General features: G+C 43.4%; 1 protein-coding gene across 2 annotated transcripts; it reads right to left on the minus strand.

Moving 5' to 3' along the window:
- Positions 1-730: 730 nt before the first annotated feature.
- On the minus strand, positions 731-22,281 carry LOC308105469 (kelch-like protein 24). 2 transcript variants are annotated; one of them, XM_080456200.1, is made up of 14 exons: positions 22,215-22,281; positions 18,786-18,896; positions 17,199-17,390; positions 16,081-16,215; positions 15,794-15,985; positions 15,358-15,501; positions 15,068-15,203; positions 13,595-13,723; positions 7,164-7,289; positions 6,267-6,461; positions 5,927-6,076; positions 4,876-5,077; positions 3,953-4,777; positions 731-2,318 (listed from the first exon to the last, which is right to left on the minus strand). In XM_080456200.1, exons 2-13 carry the CDS (start codon positions 18,861-18,863, stop codon positions 4,624-4,626), a joined length of 1,833 nt encoding a protein of 610 aa, XP_080312326.1. In that variant the 5' UTR covers positions 18,864-18,896; positions 22,215-22,281; the 3' UTR covers positions 731-2,318; positions 3,953-4,623. The 2 variants fall into 2 exon arrangements, with proteins under 2 accessions (XP_080312326.1, XP_080312325.1); XM_080456199.1 differs by having other exon boundaries at positions 17,199-17,393.
- Positions 22,282-22,768: the final 487 nt, after the last annotated feature.

Below are 22,768 nucleotides of genomic sequence, written 5' to 3' on the forward strand. Positions count from 1 at the left end.
TATGAACTATGACCTGAGTCTTTATGAACTATGAACTCTGTCTTTATGAACTGAGTTTCTCTGCATTTATTCGTATTGAGCCTACTTTGCCTTCCTAACAAACTATGAATGTATGTCATGGTATACTGAATTGGCATATGTTAGCATTTTCCTTTGTGTAGAAATGAAATGCTAATTAATTGACACAAGATAAGATAAGAAAGGTAAGATAAACCTTTATTGCAGATGTTATATGGTGAGTAAATAAAGACAAGTAGCTTTATGAATGTGTGGGCAATGAGTTCTTTCCACCACTAGACAGCGTAGGTCTGCTAAAAGACAACATGTTCTGACCCCCATCATACTACAAACTATGGTATTAGAACCACAGATGGTTTAGTAAATACCATCACATTAAATGTAATATTTTCTACACTCATGTTTACGTCATGTCCCTCACCTCCCATCTCAATAGCAGGCACTGTATAATCTGAAATGTGTTTAAGCCCCTCGTGGGTTCAGAGTTAGATTAACACTATTTACCATGATTTGATACCAGTCCTCTAATAGACACACTGGAACTAATTCAGGGGTGAAAAGTGATTCTCTGCTCATCTTGAACGTACACATTAAAATAGTTTTCTATCTCCCTGTGTTCCATTGTCATTGTCAGATGTGAAGTCACTCTCTCCACGTTTTAAAATGCAAATTAACAGCTTATTGACGTGTTCGCATCTTATGTAGTCAATAGTCATCTGATATACTGAAGCTTTATTTGAGCATATCAAGTATTTTTCAGTAATATCCTAGCTACTATACACCGTTCAGTTGACAGACATTTAAGCTGTTCAGTTGACAGACATTTAAGATGTTCAGTTGACAGACATTTGTAACTGGGAGTTACAATTTGTTGGTCACAACAAAACTAGTTTGTGGGTTTTATGTAGAAAAGTGTAGTCACATTAGTGTTTGTCTTTGTTGTTGACATAAATACAAAATCAAGTATAAATACAAAGGTTGAACAAACTCTTTAAATATAGTCCTGTATGTCAATAGGAGGATGGAAGAGTAGATCTAATCTGGACTATTTATGAGTTCCTGAGGTTCACCTGTGGTGGAAATTATCTCAAGTACTGTACTTCAATACTAGTTTGAGGTATTTCAATAAACTTGAGTATTTAAACATTTTCCTCAATAATTTATACTTACATCACAGAGGTAAATACTGTAGTTTTTATTCCACTCAAATTAAATGAGTGCTTTAGTTACTAAATTAGTTATTTGCATATATAGTTATGCCTGGTCACCATTCTGACTGTAACGTTAGATCATCGATTGATGTATGACAGAAAACACTTAACGTTCTTTTTTATTTATAAACCTTAACTGCAGTTACATCACTGCGTCCCAGCCAACAAAAACAAAATCAACTTGAGAGGCACTTGGTTGTAGCAGGGGTAAAGTCCACCACAGTGAAGTCTAGGGGGTTGGAATCCATCACGTTCTATACCAACACACTGTCCGTGTTCGGGAGAGGGAAGCTGTGTTAGCGTCGCGACTCCAATGGGCTGGGGGGAGGGGGGGCGACACCTGTCAGAGGTGGGTGTTGAACAAGAGGAGTAGGACGGAGACACTACGTTCTCTCGGTGGGGGCTCCTCACTGGCAGGTGAGTCAGTACGATACAACAGCATTGGCAACACAGAAATGTGTGGGGAGGGTTCATTGGCAAAACGACACAATTGGAAGAAAAAAGGGGTGAAAATATCTGGCAACTCTTAAAAAAAAAAAAGAGTGTATATAAATAGTGAGTTTTTTCTCTTTTTATTTTTTACAAAACAAAAACATTTGATTAAACCTACTGTATATGATGACCGAATACTGACATCCAATTCAAGTACTCATGCCCATCGCTAAAGTCAGTCTCTAGCAGGTTTCTGTAAAAATGTACATATACTGTCTTTATTTATTTAGGTTGTGGTGTGTGTGTGTGTGTGTGTGTGTGTGTGTGTGTGTGTGTGTGTGTGTGTGTGTGTGTGTGTGTGTGTGTGTGTGTGTGTGTGTGTGTGTGTGTGTGTGTGTGTGTGTGTGTGTGTGTGTGTGTGTCTCTGTCTGTCTATAGAAGGTGTGACTGGGCCTATATAAGGTATAACTGGGCCTGTAGAAGGAGGTGGGTTGGTGAAAGTATGCCACTGTTTCTGGATGCTGGTGTTGTCTGTGTGGAAAGGCTTGTGGATACGGATGATGTCCAGGCCAGACTGATTGGTCAACGTGGCCACAAGCTCCTGAATCTGCTGGGAGGTTTTGTTGTCGATGGGTTCCTCCTTCACGTTGCCATTCACTGCAGGGACGTCAAGAAAAAGAAAGCCATACACAGATGAGTGTGAAAATGCATTAGGACCCCAGGGTTAAAGTCACTTTATCAACAGGCAGGACAGATTTCAGCTGACAGAAAATGTCAACAATGCACCATGCTAAATCTCTAAGTCTAAATTAAACGGCCCGAGGTTATCTGATGTAATCGCCTGGTAAGAGACACCATTACATTTTCTATAGATATGATCAATTAAACTTATCATAATATCAAAAAGCAAAAGCCATTCATTCATCAATGATGTTTATAGAACACGTTTTAGTGAATTCCAAGTACAGGAGACATCGACGCCGTTAGTTTGGAAACGCAGTTCAACATGCAGAGATTTACACACAAGTTACAACACAAGCCAAACCCTAGCCTGCCTATCCTCGTTTAAGAACCTACAGAAAGACAATTGTAAATCTGGCAATGAACACGGAGCTAAAGCAGTGTGTAAATCCTGCATCCTTTGATATTATGGTAAGTTTAATTGATCATATCTTGTAATAGTGTCTCTACCAGGCGATTAAACACTGTGCATGTGTAAAAATGTTTTGTAACACGGAGGGAGACGGGAGGTAACCAGAAGACTCGCCCCAAAACACGCTCGCCCCCATTTTTTCCACCGACCAGCGGTTCTTGTATTCTTGTATTTGTTTTACAGAGGATGAGGTTTGAAATAAGTTCAGGGTTAGGCATAGTTTTACTGAGGTTCAGTTTAGGAATAAGGTTATGTTTTGGCACCGCTTTAATGAGGTTACGTTTAGAAATACCAGGTGAATCCCGGTGGGTTTGCCCCGGGGCGACTGTGCTTTAGGGCGAGTGTTTTGGTATTCAGACGGAGATGGAAAGAGTGAAACAGATCTCCGATCTCAGTGGTGCTTGTGCTGAAACTTTACTCATGCAATAAGACATAATAAGGATAATCTGATAAACCACATGAACCCCAGTTTACGTATTCTGGGGGGGAACATAAACCACACATTGTCAATTTAGCTCACAGTTACAACGCGTCGCGTTCCGACGCGCTGCAAGCTCATAGATTGGCAATGTGTGGTCTTTTTAGTCACATATATCTTAATAATAATTCAACTTTTCCGAGGGCGAGTGGACGATTGTGTTCCAGCTGTCCTTCTGATGGATTTTTCTTGGCTGTCAATGTTTCTATCGTCCATAAAATAGCTCTGAAAGTGATTCAAACGTTCGTGTATGATGTAACTCTATGAGGCAGATCGTTCTGTTTTCCCCCCAAGCTAAAATCGAATGGGGCGTTCCCGTCTATCTCCGTGTGCATCTATTGTTCTAGGTGTTAACGGCGCATTGCCGGCTCTCTCGCGGGCACGCATTTGCACCTTCAGAGCTGCGCCCCGCTATAGTGATGGTAATCAATTTGGGCCCGACATTTGAGATTCATGTGGGGGCTGATCATTTCGCTTGGGGGCTTATGCCCCGAGGCCCCCATGGTATCAGCGTCTATGCTACCAACGACATCATTAATGGGGAAACTACTGCCTTTCTCTTTTTTTTGTCCCCCCCCCCCCCATCTTGTGAATGACCAAATGGCTACTGATGATGTCACAGGTAGGCTGAACAGGAACAGACTGACAGGTTGAACTTACCTTTCAACAAGACAGTGGTTCTGGGGGTGACGTCTGCATCCATGGAGGGACTGGAAGGGAAGCCCCTCAGCTCTGATAGGCTGGCCAGGAGCAGCAGTAGCAGCATGGGACGCTGTGTCCATCTCTCTCTCCTCCCCATCTCCTTCATCTGAGTGAGCTGGGTCTGAGCAGAGCTTCTGAACTCAACTCAATGGGAGGCTGACACTACCATCACAACACAGTGTGTCTCTTCTCTGTGACGTCCCAGCAGGAAGCTTCTTAATCATCATCTTCATTGTTTACATTATATCAATCTAATCTAATCATATTATATATCCATCTATATTCTGTCACCTTTAGGGTTAGGACCCTTTAGGATTTGAACAATTCTGGTTTGTTAACAATTCCCTCTTAACGGTCTGATTCCTTAACGGTTCCCTTTGACAATTCCTATATTTATCAAACATTTGAATGAAAGCCAAAATGATATAGATTTTTTTAAAACACAAATTTAGTCAGGTTCTAAATGGAACCTTACAGGTCTGTAACTCAAGAGTTATGGTAGTCCTTGAAATAAAAACGTTTGAGAACCACTGGTATCGTAATTGTATAGCAGACATGAAGTCCACATCTTCTGACAGAGTGACAAACCCGTTCCTCAATGTTGGATCCGGTTCCGGACCCCAACAACCCTAGTCACCTTCAGAATCATCATCTATGGGATGACCATGGTCCCTCCTCAGCTTGAGAGAGACACATTTGACACTGAAGCAGGCATTAGAGATCTGCCCCACAGTTTCCCACGTGTCCGTCTCTTCACAGTAGCACTCGATGTTAAGGGCAGAACTACATGAAGAGACACAAACAAACAGCCATGAGAGAAATGTCTGGTGTGAACAAGAAGACACATTTTCTCAGACATTAATGGAGCAGCAGTGTCATACTTATCAATATCGGAGTTATCCAAGCTCCGCCCTCCTAGTACGTAGATCTTTCCATCCACCGCAGCCATGCTAGGCGAGGAGCGTTCCACTTGCATGGAGGCACACATGGTCCACTGATTGGTCTTGGGGTTGTAGCACTCCATCCCATTTTCCATTGTCGTTATTAAAATGTCATTATTGTCATTATTAAAATGCAGACCACCTATAGACAAACAAGAATTAACAGGATAGTGACTGTTAGTGTGTTTTATAATGTTTCCAGTGGTGGAAAGTAACTGAATACATTTACTCAAGTACTGTACTTTTAATTTACTTGAACGTTTCGTTTTTAATATTTCTACACCACTACAAGTCAGAGGCAAATACTTAATTTTATTTATTGTTGCAATTATTTGACAGTTTGCTACTTACTTTTCTAATTTTGATAATTTATAATAAACATACATTAACTGATAAATGAGAATTATTATTATAGGTTAAGCTATACAGCTACTCCACCTGTACCAGATCTAACATTAGAGTGATGAATACATTAATGCATTACTTATTACAATAATACAACTGTGAAACGGGTTTGATATTGCAAGCACATTTGAATTATATTATTGTACTTTCTCTGGAGTAAAAAAGTATTTCTATATTCTGGTATTATTTTTAAATTATGTAAAAAAGACACCATCAGCAATAACGATCTCTGGCAGAAAGCGGATCTACCACCAGTGGGAGAGGAGATTAAGAGAAGAAGGTGGGGATGGATTGGCCACACACTCCGGAAGCCCATTACCAGCATCATGAGACAAGCCCTTAGATGAAACCCGCAAGGCAAAAGAAAGAGGGAAGGCCAAAGAACACCTGGTGCAGGGACCTTGAGACTGACATCAAGCAGTGTGGACTGACAGGGAAACAGCTGGAATAGAAGGCCCAGGATAGAGGACTCTGGCGGACTGTGTAGTCAACGGCCTATGCTCCATGAAAAGGAGCGATAGGCATAAGTAAGTAATGTGAAACAAAAAGTACTTCTTCCACCACTGACTAAGAAGAGGTAAGATACCTGTAACATAGATCTTTCCATTCAGCACACAAGCAGCTGATTTATTACGTGGAATCTGCATAGGAGGGACTTCTGTCCACACAGATGTTTTAGGGTTGTACTTGGCCCCCTGGACACTCCGGTTTGGCTCTTGGAGCATTGGAGCACCACCTAGTCCAGGAGGACACGCATGTCAAAACATTATTCACAGTCAACAGGAGAAGCATGAATACGTAATAATTCCAAAGGATTTGTACATTTTCAGTGAACCATTATGCTTGACATACACTAACACTACATTAAAACACAACCTCATGAAATCCAGCAGGCTGAACCTGCAGGTGCATATATCTGTTCATACCAATAAAATACAGCTGTCCATCCAGTGCGACCACAGCACAGCTGAAAGAAACGTAATGCGCTGCCACACCGACAGAGTCCATGAGCTGCCAGGTGTCTGTGTTGGGGTCGTAGCGTTCTATTGAGTCTACGACCCCAGGACTCTTCTTGCCCCAGCCCCCCACTGCAAACACATATCCATCCAGCATCACCAGGCCTATGTTACATGTGGGGTTGAGAAGAGAAAAAATAAAAGTAAAACTGATGAAGTGATGACCATGGCCATAGGCGATCCTGTGGGTGCTCAGGAGCTCGAGCACCCACTGGGAATGCGCCGGTCGAGCGGTTAAAATGCTTTGTAACGTGCACACTGCGCAGGATGCATGACACCCGGTCTTATTCCACACGTAATGCTGAAGGGATCTGCCATTAATACTCTCTCTCTGCAATCTGAAAAATTATTAATTCCTTGTTCCACTAGTTATCATCCGCCAATAATCAAAATGCACAACTTGAACTTAAGCTCCCATTGGCTAAATCATAAATCGGCGCCCCTGACCGTGGCCATATGCACTATGCAGCATTTCATTGGGTAACCAAGGCAAAAACACTTAGCGGTTATTCCAAAACAAAGAGAGGACAACAGCTCATTTTAATTAACTTCCATATAATTAGATATTAAATATAAAAGCACTGGCATTATATTCTGAAATGTATAAATTTAGTTTACAAATGTGGCTATTTGGAAACAGACCATCTTCTAGCTGATGCGACACGTAGTGAGCTTGTAGATTTGCTATTATTTGAAATAAAACAATAATACTGAATTTAGTTTTTTTTTAAGTTGCCTATGGTGACCTGCCCAAAATAGGGCCACCAGAGCTAATGTGGTTAATTTGAATCACTTCTTGAATCTTACTCGATTTATCGCGTTGCTCATTCATGGGAGCCATCTTCAACCATGAGTTGTGGTGAACATCATAGCGCAAAAAGACATTATCATCATCATCATAGACTGGGTCTGCGGCCAAATACAGAGTGGAACCTATGGTGGAAGAAGAGCAGAATTAAAACAAGTTAAAAGAAATAAGATTTGAATATGCATACACAACTTTACATTTCTTCACATATCGTCCATCTTATTGTGATGGTTTACTTATAAAGCCAAGGAATTCACCAAAACGGTGCAAGTGTGTTGTGAAATAAGCTACCAGGTGGGCTTTATAATAAACATTATTTGTATAGCACCTTTCATGACATGAAATGCAGCTCAAAGTGCTTTACAGAGCAAGAATAAAGCACAAGTGCTTTACAAAAAAATTACAAATAATTTAACAATAAAGCAAAAAAGAAAAACAAAAGAATAAAACATTAAAGAAAAAATACATAGCAAAAAAGGCAGTGAATCAGTCAAAACAGTGAGGACTTGAATAACAAAGAGATTTAAAAATTCACTGAAAGCAGTCAGCCTGTAGAAGCAGAATGCTGCTTCACCGTGTTTTTTCATCGTAGGCAGTCATTGTAGGCACTTCTAGCAGGTCAGCACTAGAAGACCTAAGGGGCGTTTAGAACATCTAGGCAGAAAGTCATAGAGGTAGGAAGGTGCCATTGAGAGCTTTATAAACAAGTAAAACTATTTTAAAATCAATCCTAAAAACAACCGCGAGCCAATGTAGTGAACCTAAAACTGGAGTAATATGTTCCCTCATCTTAGTTGTCTCCGCCAGGCCGAAAGGCATGGCCGAGACTATGTTTTGCACCCTGTCCGTCCGTCCGTGTGTCGGTCCGTCCGTCCGTCTGTCTGCGAGCAGCTAATCTCTAGCTCTGTTGGCCCGGTCGCTGCAAAACTGTGCACACACACTCCCTGGATGCCAATTCAGAACCTCTGCCCCGAATATTTCAGATTGGCCTGTTATAGCGCCACAAAGAGAAAGATTTTTGGAAAATACTTTTTTTTAAATTATTCCTATAGATTTGGTCCAAACATCACACAAATCAGTACACGGTATCTCTAGTCATGTGATCAACACGGATCTGTCCGATTTTCCCTATTCCATCCTGATTGGCTAAGATTGGCTTCCAAAGTTTGCGGGATTGGTTAGTTTTGGACAAAATGCCTCAAATCATGAACGCAGCATGCGATTTCTGTGACATTTTGCAAGTACATTCCCACTAGGCCAATGAAGAAATGCCACTTGAACATTTTCACATCAGCCTCATGGTGGCGCTATAACAGGCCGATTCACGTTTTTACCTATAACTGCACCGATCTGCGTGAAATTCCCTAGAGGCCAAGGAAAAACCTTTGCTCTGCTTTTCTCACATCTGCCTTTTAGAGCACCACCAGGAGGCTGACATTTGTAAAAGAAAAAATGTTGCTATTCTTCCTTCAGATTCAGTCCAAAAATCACGCACATCGGTACACAGTATCTGGCCCTCATTTAGCAACGCGGTGCAGACCAAATAATGGGCGTACTGCGAGATCACCGCAGCTTTCGGCATTTATCAATATATCCTGACTTTGCCTTCAGCCTACGGTACGCTGAGATCTCACGTCTGGTCGACAGCAGTTGTTGACGTTGGCTGCGCCCGTTTGTTCCATTCTAGACCTGCGGAGCAGCATTGTCTCACCGTCTGACAGCCATCTGGACACATATACCCACTCCAAAATGTATTATCTAACACACTGATAAATAATCCCTGTGAAAATATAACATTTTATTAACTAATTTAAACAACACAATAGTTAAACACACAATATTTCTAAGATGAAAGAAGGCAATCTTGGGAACATGATTAATGTGTGTATTAAAATTTAATTCAGAATCAATAATAAACCCCAGGTTCTTTACTGTAGTGTTACTTTCTACAGTCAGGTTACCGGGTCTACTTATTGATTCTCTCTGCTCACCAGAACCAATTATGAGAACTTCTGTTCTGTCTTATACATACCAACCTCACCACTGGTGGCATGCAGTACAGTAGGTAACATTCTTGTAGTAACATTTAGACAACACCCTGCATGTTGCCAAGACGACGATGATGATAGGATAATCGTCCCGATTAAGGACGTAACGCCAGTATGACGTCGCCCTAAGATCATACGACACCATGTCCCACCTATAAGTACTGTCGCAGTATGGTTGGCTGGCAGTATGGCTGCCTGGGGCTGAGACGAGCGGCTCAGCCCCTTGGTCTCGCGTGGGAGAACTGTGCTGTTGTGCCACGATTGATTGCACTCTACGAGGTGTAGGCTGACGGACGTCGGGCAAGGTGAGTGCGCTCTCCTCTTCATTCCAGTACTTGGTCGGGAGAGGGGATTCGTAGAACATCGTCTGGTTCTACATCTCCATCGGGTCCGAGCGATGTGGGTGGATGTGCTACGCAGCTGGTGCAGCGGTGTAGCTATAGGGGAAGCTTAGGAGGAGCCTGTGACTGTAATGTGCAGTCACGGTGGCATAGAACACCATGGTAACAAAGCCGAGGGTGCCTCGGTCGGACCGGAGCTCGTGGGGCTTCCCCCTGCGAGCTATGAATCGACGGAGTGACGTGAGGAAAGAGTCTGCACTCATACTTGTGAGGAATTCAATGTGGATTGCACGAGTGGTGAGACATTTGAATATAATCCCACATCTTTTCTCTGTCCTCCTACCGATTTTCACAGTCATTGGTCCGAAACAATCCATTCCGGTGGAGTAGAACGTCGGGTCCATCAATCTCAGGCTGGAGTTTGGGAGGTCGGCCATTTGGGGAATCTCGGCCTCTCCCTTCCATCTCCGACATTGGAAACAGTTGGTTTGGTATTTCTTGACGGCTTCCCTCCCCTTTAGTATCCAGTACTTCCTTCGTAAATCAGCGAAGACTCGTTCTGTTCCTGGGTGATTTAACCTCTCGTCGTACTCTTGGATGATGAGCTTGGTGTACGGGTGAGAGTGGGGTAGTAGGATTGGGTGCATTGCTCCGTAGTACAGGTCATGACATCGACGGAGTCTGCCTCCTACTCTGAGTAGACCTGCGTGATACTCTGGCGCTAGGTTGCGTATCTTGCTGGATTTTGGTAACTTAGTCCCGGCTAGGGTGTGTTTTAACTCCTCTGGGAAGCTTTTCTCCTGGATGCGTCTCAGGATGACTGCTTCTGCTCTGCGGTAGTCCTCCGATTTTAAGGAGGGAGGGTCTGTCCCCCCCTGCATCTCTGTTAAGGATGATGCAGTAGTTCTGAGGAGTTCTTGGTATGTCTTAAACTCTGTTGGCGGGGCAGGCTCGGGTTTACAGACTGTTAAGCCACAGAATGGCGATTTCTTGGGTCTCCACTGGTGGGCCTTCTCCCCCCTGGACCGTCTGTGTAGCAGATGGTGCAGTAACTGTAAGGGGTTCGTTAGTAAGGTTCCCGGCATTGTCTGGGAGTGGAGGACCGTTTCCGTCCTCTCGTGTGCTGGAGGGGGAGGCGTCTCTGGCACTTTGATGCTAGAGTGGGGAGGGACGTCTCCTAGGTTATGTGGCATGGGCATGGCTGCGGGCTCAGCTATAGGCTGCTGCTGTCCCGTCTCTTGTGAGCGGAGCGCAAACTGCGGCGGCTCTGCGGTAGGGATGGGGACCGGGCTCGGCTCCGCGTTGGCTGGTATAGCTGTGCGTAGTGCGTAGTGCAGGTTCGGTGCTGTGCGTAGTGCAGGTTCGGTGCTCTCCTCGGTATGACCTTGTAGCGGCTCCGTGGGCTCATCGACCGGGCAGTTGCCGTTAACTAGTGGCAGCCGGCTGCTTGTAAGTAGGCGATGAGTGCGTACATCAGCGGGGCCCTGATCGAGCTCGGTCGTCCTGGCATCTACAGAGGTGGAATTAGGGATCCAAAGGGTGATCGCCTTCGTCTTACCCTCAGCTGCGAGTCCAATGGGTTCGCTCTCGGGCTCTGCAGCTTGATGGCTGGTGGGGGCGGCACTTGGGAGACACAATCCGAGAGGAACATAGTCTTCCTGGGTGTTGCCCTCAATCTTGGTAGGTGCGGTGGGTACCGCGACCGCTCCTTGTGCGGCGGGCAGCTGGGTCCACTGCGCAGGGACTTGCAGTTGTCTGCTCAGTGCGGATAACTGCTCGGACACGGCAATGAGCTGTGTCCATAAAATCTCGTCAGACCTTGACTCTGGACTGCAGGCGAGGGCTCTCGCCCGGTATATCGCCGTGTTCATCAAGTCTGACTATGATGGTCGGTATATCAATCTCAGTAAGCGCGACCGGTGTCGCTTGCAATCAGTCGAGTTGGCTAGGCTCTACTAAGGGTCGAGGACCAAATGTAACAGAGGTTCTGTTACGTCTCCGATGGGGTATTAAGGACTGTATCTCTAGGCACTATCGGCTCTTATGACTGTCGCAGTATGGTTGGCTGGCAGTATGGCTGGCAGTATGGCTGGCTGGGGCTGAGACGAGCGGCTCAGCTGCCCCAGCGCTCAGGCTCAGGCTGCCTCAGCTGCCAAAGGAGCTCCTGGCGATCCGGTACGTCAGAGCCCCCAGCCCGAAGGGAGATGAAGGCCTAGCGCACCGACACGACGGTTCGAAGAGGGGCTCACAGAATCCTGTCAGCCCGACTTACTCTACTCAACTAACCATCTGGTCGACGGACTCAACCAGGTGGTCCTATGCCACAGTGCGATGGAAATGGACGCTAGAACGGGTATGGTGTGTAGTGAATGCCTTGCGGTATCTCTGACACTCCAAACCGGGAAGAGAGCACGCACAAGCCCTCCACCCCCCACCATCAAGAGGAAATCAAAATTAAGAAGACTAAGGAAATAATAATGAACATCGTCGCCCGGCGAATGGTGACAGTATCCTGCCACCGGGGGAGTGTTGCCAAGACGACGATGACGATAGGATAATCGTCCCGATTAAGGACGTAACGCCAGTATGACGTCGCCCTAAGATCATACGACACCATGTCCCACCTATAAGTACAGGAACTTAACGCGTGAGAGGACGCAGACCAGCTGTAGGATAATAACCTGAAGAGTATCTGGAGACTTGAGATAGAGCCATACCTAGGAGCCATACCCAGAGGAGCTATACCCAGAGGCGCTATACCCAGAGGAGCTACACCCAGAGGAGCTATACCTAGAATCTCATAGTCGGCTGAGCCGCTCGTCTCAGCCCCACCATACTGCCAACCATACTGCGACAGTCATAAGAGCCGATAGTGCCTAGAGATACAGTCCTTAATACCCCATCGGAGACGTAACAGAACCTCTGTTACACTGCATGTGATGATCTACCAGCAATTAAAATGGTCAAAAATCACTGTTCCCAGTATTCCTTGACCAATCATGTTGCTCTATGTGAAGTGAAGTGTCTACTGCCTGTCAATCATATATGTACACTCAATCACTGGCTGTAGTGCTTTGGGATTCTGTGCAACGCTACTACTTACTATGTTTACAGTATTGTGCGGTACTATAGTTGCTCAGTGGTATGTTGAACTTGAACCAGACCCCTCACTCCTTTTGGAACCCACTGTCTCCACAAACAGCTATCACAAATATAAACGGCTTAAACTGTGCACGTGTTTCTTAACATTCTCATAGATCTAATAAAGAGCTGTACCAGCAGCATAGACACCATTGGGCAACTCGGCCAGCTGCCCCGCCTAGCTGCTGGAAGACGGAGGTGAGAAAAATAAGATCTGCTCCTCCGACAACAATAGATACATAGGCTGCCCCTCTATTGACTGCCCCTCTATTGGCTGCCCCTCTATTGACTACCCCTCTATTGGCTGCCCCTCGCATATCAATCAAAAACAGCCATTCGCACCTTTCACCAACGCTTACAAAAGCTGCCGACTCGTGCAGAGTGTCAACAGCGTGAATGAAACATAGGAATGAATGACGATGGCTGGATGCATATCATTGGTCCATTATATGACCTGTAAGTAGCCTACTGTAGGTGTATATGCTACTACTGTCAGATGTCCTGAAGCAGTCCAAAAGAGAACGTTTGGATAATGGTTTCATGAAATTACAGATGTGACGTCTGCAAGGTAAATGTATACTGTATGACAACACTAAAGTGTCCCCATTATGCAAGCCTAAATAGAATAACATTCGATAAATATTGTGGGTTAATAAATAGGCTTACATATTGGTTATTTACTTATTTCGATTGCTCACGTGAGCGTGCAAATTATCTTGTATGTGTGTGCAAGATTACATTGATTCCTATGAATGGCAGCTTGTCCAACATGATGGTTGCTAAGCTAGCATTGAACAAACGCTATCGTTTGGGTGGGGCTTAGCGATCAGTCTATTCAGAGGTAAAACAGTAGGATCCATCACAGATCTTAAATTGATTGACTCTGATGGTAATCCTCACCTGATGCAACCACAGCATACCCGCTTAAGTCAGTCCAAGAGGGCAGTCGTCCAAGAGTCTTCCACTGATTGGTCAGGGGATCAAAACTCTCAACTTTGTCAAACTTTGTCTGTCCCAACGTCACGATCACTTCAACAAACAGAGGAAAAGGAGCAGGTGAGACAGAGTAGATTAAGAGTTGAAGGAGAAATCAAATGTATTTGGTTGAGCCTTCAGTGTGGCAGCCCCAACCCTCTGGAACTCTCTCCCCAGAGAGGCAGCAAAAACATTTGCAGTCACTGAATGAGTCCAGGAGAAAATTGGTATGCATTGTGACATATATAAAAGCGCAAACAACTAAATGAAAGCTTGAATTGTAAACTTAAAATAATTAAATCATGATGCAACTAGAAAAAGTGCTCCTCGGAGCACAGGGCTCCGCCAGGTCAGGTAGGTTATTGGGGCCTCCTGGTGGCGCTATAATAGGCCAATTCCTCTGCCTTTCACGGCAATCGGACGCTGCGTTCATGGTTTGAGGCATTTAGAAAATATATATATATTTTTAAATCGGCCTGTTGGTGGCTCTATAACAGGCCAATGTGAAAATGGTGGCATTTCCTCCTTGCTGCTCACAGACAGACGGACGGACAGGGTGCAAAACAGTCATATTTTTTTTGCCAGACCCAGGGGGTCGGCCTACAGAAGGCTTTGTCTGTCGGACGGTCTGTCGGTCTGTCCCTCTTTTCCTCCACAGCCATTCAGGAACGCTTTAGAAACTCCATTCAAACTGTAAATCCAGCTTACTGTGTACATGGGTGCTTGTATTTTTAATTTTGAAATAATTTGTAGTTTTTGAAATATTTAACTTTAAACACCCCAAAAAGTCTATGGGAAAGTCAATGTTATTTGAACTGAAAACCCCTAGAGAGAGATGGACAGAGGAGAAATGCCCTGTGTTTTCGTAAAGTCACTGAGGCTGCATTTTTTACATCACCAAGATGGCACGGGTCTGCTCTCCAATTTAATCCAAAGATCTAAGCTGTGTGATGTATACATTTTAAGTTAAGACTATTAATATAAACCCATGTCTCTATTCACTCTAGCAATCAGTACACCTGTGTTAGCTAGCTTGACAGTCATTGGTTGCTCAGTGGTACTGCAAAGTAACTAAGTATATTTACTCAAGTACTATGCAAGTGCTTACAAAGCACAGTTTAATTTTGAGGTACTTTTACTTTCCTTTCCATTTTTGTTACTTCTACTCCACTACAATTACAGCATATGACAGCTTTAGTTACTTGTTACTTTGCAGATTTGATCATTAATACAAAACCTACAGTAACCACATACAGCCGATCTACAATGTGACGCGTTATGAGCTTGTAGATCTGCTATTGGGTCTGGCAGAACCAGGTCTCCTGGTCTTGTTATTGGCAGATAAGCTTTTTCCAGCATCATCAGGTGCAACATGCATGCATGTGTTCAGCAGGGTACCTGTGGTCCTGCGTGGGCGTGCTGTGTTACAGTAGGGAAGCTCCTTGGCCTCAGAGATGAACCTCTGGCTCTGAGGCTCAACCACAGTGAGGAGGTAGGAGGGACTGACGAGAGGCAGACGGATGTGCTGTAGCACCTAAAAAAAATTCAGAGAACACCAAGTATTTACTAGTCCAACTGGAACAACGTTATATAATAACTATGCACATTACCAGCCAGTACCGCATATACAGTAGATGCCAAACATGTAAAGTGATCGTCTGGTAAGGTGAGACTAAGAAATGACTGACCTTTTCAAATCTCTGCTTGCGGGTAGGACACATGTCTAACCACAGCATGGCAGCCTCAAACACCATGTCCTCCTTGGGCACATTGAGATGGTCACTGGAGAGAACCTCTGTCAGTCTTTCCACAGAGAGAGACAGGAACTCTTCCTATTGGTAGAAAACAAAATACAGTAGATTAGCTGATAGATGAAGACCCCCCTGTTCTCATACTTCACACTGAAGTAACATTTTCTCCTCTGCTCACTGGTGATAGATGGTTTGTGACTGTAGCTTATTAATGTATGAATCCAATCACTGACTGATTGAATGTTTCTACACAGGTCTGGGTCAGTTGTGGTGGTGGGAGGTTGAGTAACAGTAACAAAACAAAGTTATAGCAAAAAAAAGCCAACAACGACTAAATCAACTCGGGGAAATGTATGATTCCTCAAAGACTGACCTGCTGGTAGATGTCACTGAAGTGTTCCAGTATGTAATCCATGCTGTGTTTCACCAACATTTCACAGGAGTGGTCATCGGCACAGCAGTAAAACTCTACACAGGTATTTATGTCCATGTGACACATCATGTATTTACAGCAGGCACCTCGAACAGCAGTGACATCAAACAAGTCTGATGCTGCTAGCAGGGCCTAGACCAAATGAACAAAATTTCTTTATTAAGCACTGACGTCATGTCGGACAAACATGGACACAATGAATGAGGCTTATGATGATAATATATTACCGTCACATTATCAGTAGAGATGGACACCTTAGAAGTGTAGGCATAGTTCACCAGCAAACCAATCATCTGAGGCTCCACTCCTCTGATGGTCACCCTTTCCTGTGTGGACTCCTTCATACCAGATGTAAACATGGCCTGTGCAGGTTGAAAAGCTGAATGGTTGGCTTGGGTGTGTTTATGGCTTAGGTCTTTCTTATTTACACTGTGTCAACGGTTAATTGAATTAATTGGATATAGCATGGAAACAGCATGATGATCGGTTCCCCTTAAAGCCAAGGCAGAATTGAAATATATTTGCGTAACAGCAGGTCAATAAAAGTGTCAGTGTTTCCCCTATATGCATTTAACAGTGGCGGCACGCTACGCCTAGTTTTTGGTTGACACAGCTTGATTTTTTATGCGACGAGTTGTGAGCTTGTAGGTCTCCTGTGAAACGGTTCTCCCTAGGCTAACAGCTTTCTATGGGTCACAAAGGTTTCAGTAACCTACTAGGCTCCAAATAACTTTTAGGCAATAGCTTGCCTGTACATCATCGCAGCATATCAAATGAAGTTGCAACAGATGTATTTGTTTTGTCTAGAGTCGCGCTAAGTCCATGCTTTTCCAGTTTGGGTATTTACAGTACAAAAGCCCCCTCGCCCCCCACCCTCCTCACTTCACTATTTTCAACCCAAATTCTTGAGCTAGAGAAACAGGACACAGACTTCAGCATAAACATTTGTACTTCATTTGCACTACTTTTCTATGTGGTTAAATGTGCAGGTTTCTCAGCTGTTCAAAAAGCCTCTAATTACCCCACTTGTCCCATCGAAGCAGCAGACATTTTAAATTAAAATATATCCACGCTGACGCTGGTTGTAGCTGCTATGGTAGAACTTTCCAAACGCAGAGCTACTGTATGTGCGCAGTGAATAGCTGTACTATCTCCGCCCAAATCGCCTGTTGCCTACATTGAGCGATGATTTGGGAGTGGAAGATAACTAACGCTCTAAAGAAAGTTTAGAATACGACCCCCTTCATTTGGGAGAAAAAGAAAGCGTTTTTTTTTTTAAAGATATGGCGCTCCCGGCGCCATAGTTACAACTTCATCCTAGGGGAAACACTGAGTGTGTATTTACCTCAAAATAAGGGCTGAAGGAGGCCAGTACAGTACGATGGCAGGGGACCTCCTGTCCCTCACAGCACAGAACTACATCACACAGGGTTCTGTTGAGACGCAGCCTGTTGAGACCCTTTAAGACCTTGTTGGGATGATTGAGGTCCACAAACATCTCAGCTTTCAGGGAGGATAGAGGTACACTGGTGCCGTCCTGCTGAAGTGCAACGATAACAACATCCAGAGGGAGATTTATAATCAGACAAATAAACTACTATTCATCTGTGAGTAATGTTGCTCATCTGGTAATGATGCTTGAAAGCTGTCACTCACATGGTCAGTGTCCAGTAAGGTTGGGCGATTGGACGAATATATCGGTAGACGGCGATTGGATGAGTCCAATCTTCGTTTTTATTAGGCGATTTTTCGGACGATATTTGACATTTTATTTTGCAAAGTAAATGTATCCTAATGGTCTGCCTCCTCGAGAATTAAACTCTTCAAATATAGCCAAATTAAATGTAAAGCGCAATACAAAGCGTGCACGAAATGTTAATCAATTTGGGCCATTCTAATAATGATTCATGATGAAGGCACGCTCTTGTTGCGCTTATTTCTGACGAGTCTAGGCTACAAAACTCAGTCCCCTCCCCAGTAGGTAGGCTACTGAATGGAGTGGAGGAGAGCAGAGGAAATAGGGAATAGTTTTGCTTTCCTAGTTGTCTGTTTATCAGCTACTGTACGTTTGATGATAGCTGTATATATAATTTTATATAAAAACGAAATTGAAACTAAAGCTCCCGTTTCTGCAAATCCTCACTGTGCATTTGCAAGCTTGATGACGCAGTAACACGTGTCCCCCGGTCTCACAAGATCAAGCACTTGATTCTTAACTTCTGCTGTCAATTCTGGATATTAAAACTTGTGTCAGCTTATGTTTATATCACCAGTCAATCAATGCGATTTGAAATGTGAATTCACTCGCGACCCGACGCGCACTGCAAGTCCCTTTAGTTACAGGGGAGGGCGGCCCGGACGGGTGATTTATCCCGCAGCACCACGATTTATTATTTGTCCGAATATAAAAAAGTTGACCTGGATGGGTGTGTTTCGCCACATCGTTGCTGCAAACTGAGGTAGGCTTCTCTGCTTCAACTTCACTTCATCTCCTAGCCTGTGATCTAAGCTTAGTGCTAAAAGAATATCCTATGGAAGTGATTTACAATTCTTTGTTGTCTAAACAAGTTTGGTCAGTGAGAGAGTGAGATTGGTGCATGGCAGCAGAAATACAGTCATGCCGTCTCATCACGTTTTTCCATTGACCCGACACTGCACGTGTTACAGCCGAATGTATAGTCCGTCGTACCACGGGGTCGCGCGCTGAAAATAGCAGATCTACAGGCTCACATTGCGTCCTGTCCGCGACGCGTTGTGAGCTTGTAGATCTGCTATTTTTGACACGTGACCCACTGTACGGCAAAGTATAATTCGAGCTTAAAGGACTGGGGAGCTGTTCTCACATTATTGCTTTTCTAGCACAAATATATCGTCAATCGACGAATTTTAGGCCGGCGATGGCCGCTAGGAATATTTTGGCATATCGCCCAACCTTAGTGTCCATTCTCATCCTCTTGGCAGCCTGTGGTGATTCTCTCTGGCAGGCAGCATCCAGGATGTTGTCAGCCATGTCTGAGGTGAGGTGTGGTGGAGTGGGTCTCGTCTGCAGAGAGAACACACAACATTACTGTTACAGTTAGTACATGTGGTTACACAGTGAAATCCTCAGTGTTCATTTAACTCTGAGAGTTATAACCTTGATGGAATGGAACATGATTCACCTGTCTTCATCTCTTTATTGCCTGTTGATCACAGTGATTTAATTCAACTCAGGCTGAGTGAAATGAGGTTGTAATAATGTGGTTAAGATGTGAACAAATGCAGGATTGGAGTTACTCTCTCACTATTCTCCATCTCCAGGCTTTTAGTTTTGCTAAAAAAATTAAAGCCTGGACCAACCAGTTGATGTTCCTGGAATAGGAAATGTTTCATTTCCCCAACCAACCAGAGTGCAGTGGGCGTCGCTCCAAATGTTGTGACGTCAGGGCTCTCAATGCTACACATTGGGGAGGAGGAGGGGCGCGGGGCGGGGTGGGGGCTGACGGACAGATCGGTGAACCAATAGGATCCGGCGGAAATTTTCTCCGCAGATTTTGAACCCGCCCGTCTAGACATGATATCAGACACGCTAGTGCAGTCTACTCTCTCACCACATTTAAAATGCAACGAAATAGCTTCTTGACCAAAGGGGTCCTCTTTTGTTGTCGTCTGATATACTGACGTTTTATTTAATCAGGAGAGGTTTGTTGAGCATATCAAGTACTTTTTTGTAATATCCTGGCTCCTATATACTGTTCAGTTAATAGATATTTTGTACCTGGGAGCTTCACAGTACAGCCAGTCTTCTACGGCTGGCCACTAGAGCAGGTTGAGTATCAGGATTATTTCTCTGGGTTACTTCTTTGACAAACTTGAAATGAACAAGGACATGTTTCTCAGTGAGTTCAAACAACTAGTATTAAGCATCATTATGCTTCCTATGCATTGTGGTCACCGAAAACACAGTTTTTCTATCGATTTAGTCACCCCATGGAGACTTAAATTCATGGCTATTTTTTTTTTTTTGTCGAATTCCTAAGCCAATAATTTGAGGACCAGCGGACCGGTAGGCATGCGGGTCATCACATTATTGGCTTAGGAATGTGACAAAAACGGGAAAAAAAATTCATGCATTCAACTCAAGTCTCCATAAGAATCGGTAGGAAAAAAAATACATTTTGGAGGTGAACTATCTCATTAAATAACATGTCAGCTACACATCCTAGAGACTCCTCTCCCTCCTGGCTTCTAAGATGTGGAATAAATGCTAGTTATACTATGCAGAGATATGATGGTTATTTGTTCACATCACGTTGTTATTCAGAGATTTGTTTTTGTACCATTTAGACAGCGTGCTATTTAGACAGATCCTAGGAGGATTGACGTTTACCTGCCATCCTAGTTTCTTTGAAGCACTACCTTGTTTTCTTTGCTCTATTTATGTGACCATTTAGCCGGCTATTTGTTCGACTATAGGGTTCATGTCATTTACTCTGATCTTACACTCTGGGAAGTCACTCTGGATCAGAGTGTCTGCTAAATGCCTAAATAGTATTTGTAATGCACAAGTTGACCACTGAGGTGCAGCAGAGAGCCTCTCATCACTGCTTGACCATAATAATGGTTATAATAACCAGTGTGTTCTGTGTTGCTAAAGAGACTTCACTCCACACACCTACTGTGAGACATGATGAAATACCCCAGCATACATACCAGTATTAAAAAAGTAGGGTAAATGATTTTCTTTGGCTAAAATAAATGTTAAATAGGTCTATATTCTCATTGCTATAGAGTGTTTGTTCATAAAATGCATTTTCAGGTCGGGATACCAATTTCTTTTTGTAAAGAGCTGGACAGAGATGAGACCCCTGTTACTGAACACTCTATCGCAATGATTACTATCACAATATAAAGCTAACCTTTTAACATAAAGCTCTTTGTTTCAATCAAAAAACATCACTTACCCTACCTTTAATATTACAGTGATATCTATGGAAGAATACAGACTATATACACACCACTGCTGCATACATACCTGTATTGATAGTATATTATAAATGTATACAGACTATATACATCACTGCAACATAGTACATGTTAGTGTAATATTAGCTGCTATAGAAGAATACATGTTATTATACACGGCAACATAGTACATAACAGCATCAATATTACAGTGCTGTGGGCATGCCATTAAATTGAAATAATTTAAATGTGTTTTCAAAATATAAAAAAAACAGCAGATCTACAAGCTCACAGTCAGTGAAGTATAGCTACTGTACAGAGGTCCCCTTCACACAAATCCCCTCCACCAAGTGTATGTATGTGGACAGAATATGAATGTATGTGTGCAATCATTTCATTTATATTATGGTATATGTACTGTATGTCAACCTCATGGAGACAAATACCTGACATGTGCAAACACACTTGGCAATGAGTATTATTCTGATTGTGTTTCTGGAGTATGTAGCCTGTATTAGTAGTACAGTAGTAGAATTATCTAACCATGATGTAAGCAGCATCAGCACAATTAATGAATGAGGAGGAAATGGATTGGGTGATGGTAGCCTTAGATCAAGTCCCCCCCCCCCCCCCCCCAAGTTTACCCTGGAATTTCACCAGTAAAGCCCGTATTTCTTCAAACATGTACAAAGGCAAAATATAAGGTGCTTTCCCACTTGCCCCAAATGTTAACTAGGGGTCCGGCGTGTTTGTGTAATGTATTAGTTCATATCTTTCAATAAATTACTGTTTTAATCCCGTCTGTGGCCGATTCTGTCGGAAGTTCCCAATGGGCGAAGTGACGGGGCGCATCCGGTGAAAGTCGGAATTACACTCAATGTAAACAGGAAGTAAACGAGGGGGAAGAAATGGCGTTCGGCCACAGACGGGATTAAAACACTTCTTTACAGAAAGATATGGATTAATACATTAAACAAATACTCCGGACACCTAGTTAACATTTGGGGCAAGCAGGAAAGTACATGTTCAGAGAAATACGGGCTTTACTGGTGAAATTCCAGGGCAAACTAGGGGGGAGGGTGGTCGCTAAAACGCTCAAAATCGATATAATACATCTGCGATAGTCTTGATCTAAGGCTGTGTCTTTATCCCACCATTACTTCCACATCACCATCACTGCCTCCTGGTTAAACAACTCACTGGTTCTTCCTTTACTCACATGTATTTAACATCTCTATTAAACACCATTCTAACATCAGCCTCAATCCAACGTCCAACTGTAAACAAGCTCTCACAACACGCAAACCGACACGAACATAACGTAAACATGTATATTTGTACAACTAGCCCCAGGGCTATTGTACAACAAACGTAAAACTCATAAACACAAAGAAAAACACACCTCAAATAAACATACCTCGTTGTTTTAGACGTTTTAAACTTTAACAACAAACACACTTTCCTCCCGCAGCTCCTCTTCAAAGGGATGACGTGTTACACTTAACTGTGTCCTCTTGTCAACAACACAGTACAGAAGATCAGTTCCGGACACAAACTCCTGTGTAAAGTTGTTGTGACCTGCAGGGGGAGCTATAACAAAAACATTCCAAGAAAGCAGGACTGGAGGAAAGCTTTTGTAAAACAGCTTTATAAATGAATACAAATAAATAAATGCTGAACCCTCCTCATTGATAAAGCTGCAGGACAGTGTAAGCAATGAGCTGTCCCATAACTATCTCCAGGGGTGAATGATTTATAGCATTGAAGTGGAAATGTGCAAACATTCGGTGGAAATGGCAGATCTACAAGCTCTTGTGAAGTATAAGGTTAATATGTCAAATGATATATCAAACTCAAACCATGAAGCCTAAATATATCTGTTTATTACAATACATTCACATACTGATTCAACTATCGTCTTGTAAAAAAATAAAAGCAATATTTATTCATTCAAAGACAAACATTTCAGTT

The sequence above is a fragment of the Gymnoscopelus braueri genome (assembly GCF_963280865.1).
Source record: "Gymnoscopelus braueri genome assembly, chromosome: 17".
NCBI classification, from domain to species: domain Eukaryota; kingdom Metazoa; phylum Chordata; class Actinopteri; order Myctophiformes; family Myctophidae; genus Gymnoscopelus; species Gymnoscopelus braueri.

What these genes read in the sequence shown, in the direction of transcription:
- LOC308105469 (XM_080456199.1), bottom strand. Translation starts at nt 18,863, where the DNA reads ATGGCTGACAACATCCTGGATGCTGCCTGCCAGAGAGAATCACCACAG. An exon ending in GCAAGCAGAGATTTGAAAAG is followed by an intron (nt 15,204 to 15,357) that starts GTCAGTCATTTC and finishes AATTTTTTTTAG; the next exon opens with GTGCTACAGCACATCCGTCT. An exon ending in TGAGCAACGCGATAAATCGA is followed by an intron (nt 6,462 to 7,163) that starts GTAAGATTCAAG and finishes CATGTAACATAG; the next exon opens with GCCTGGTGATGCTGGATGGA.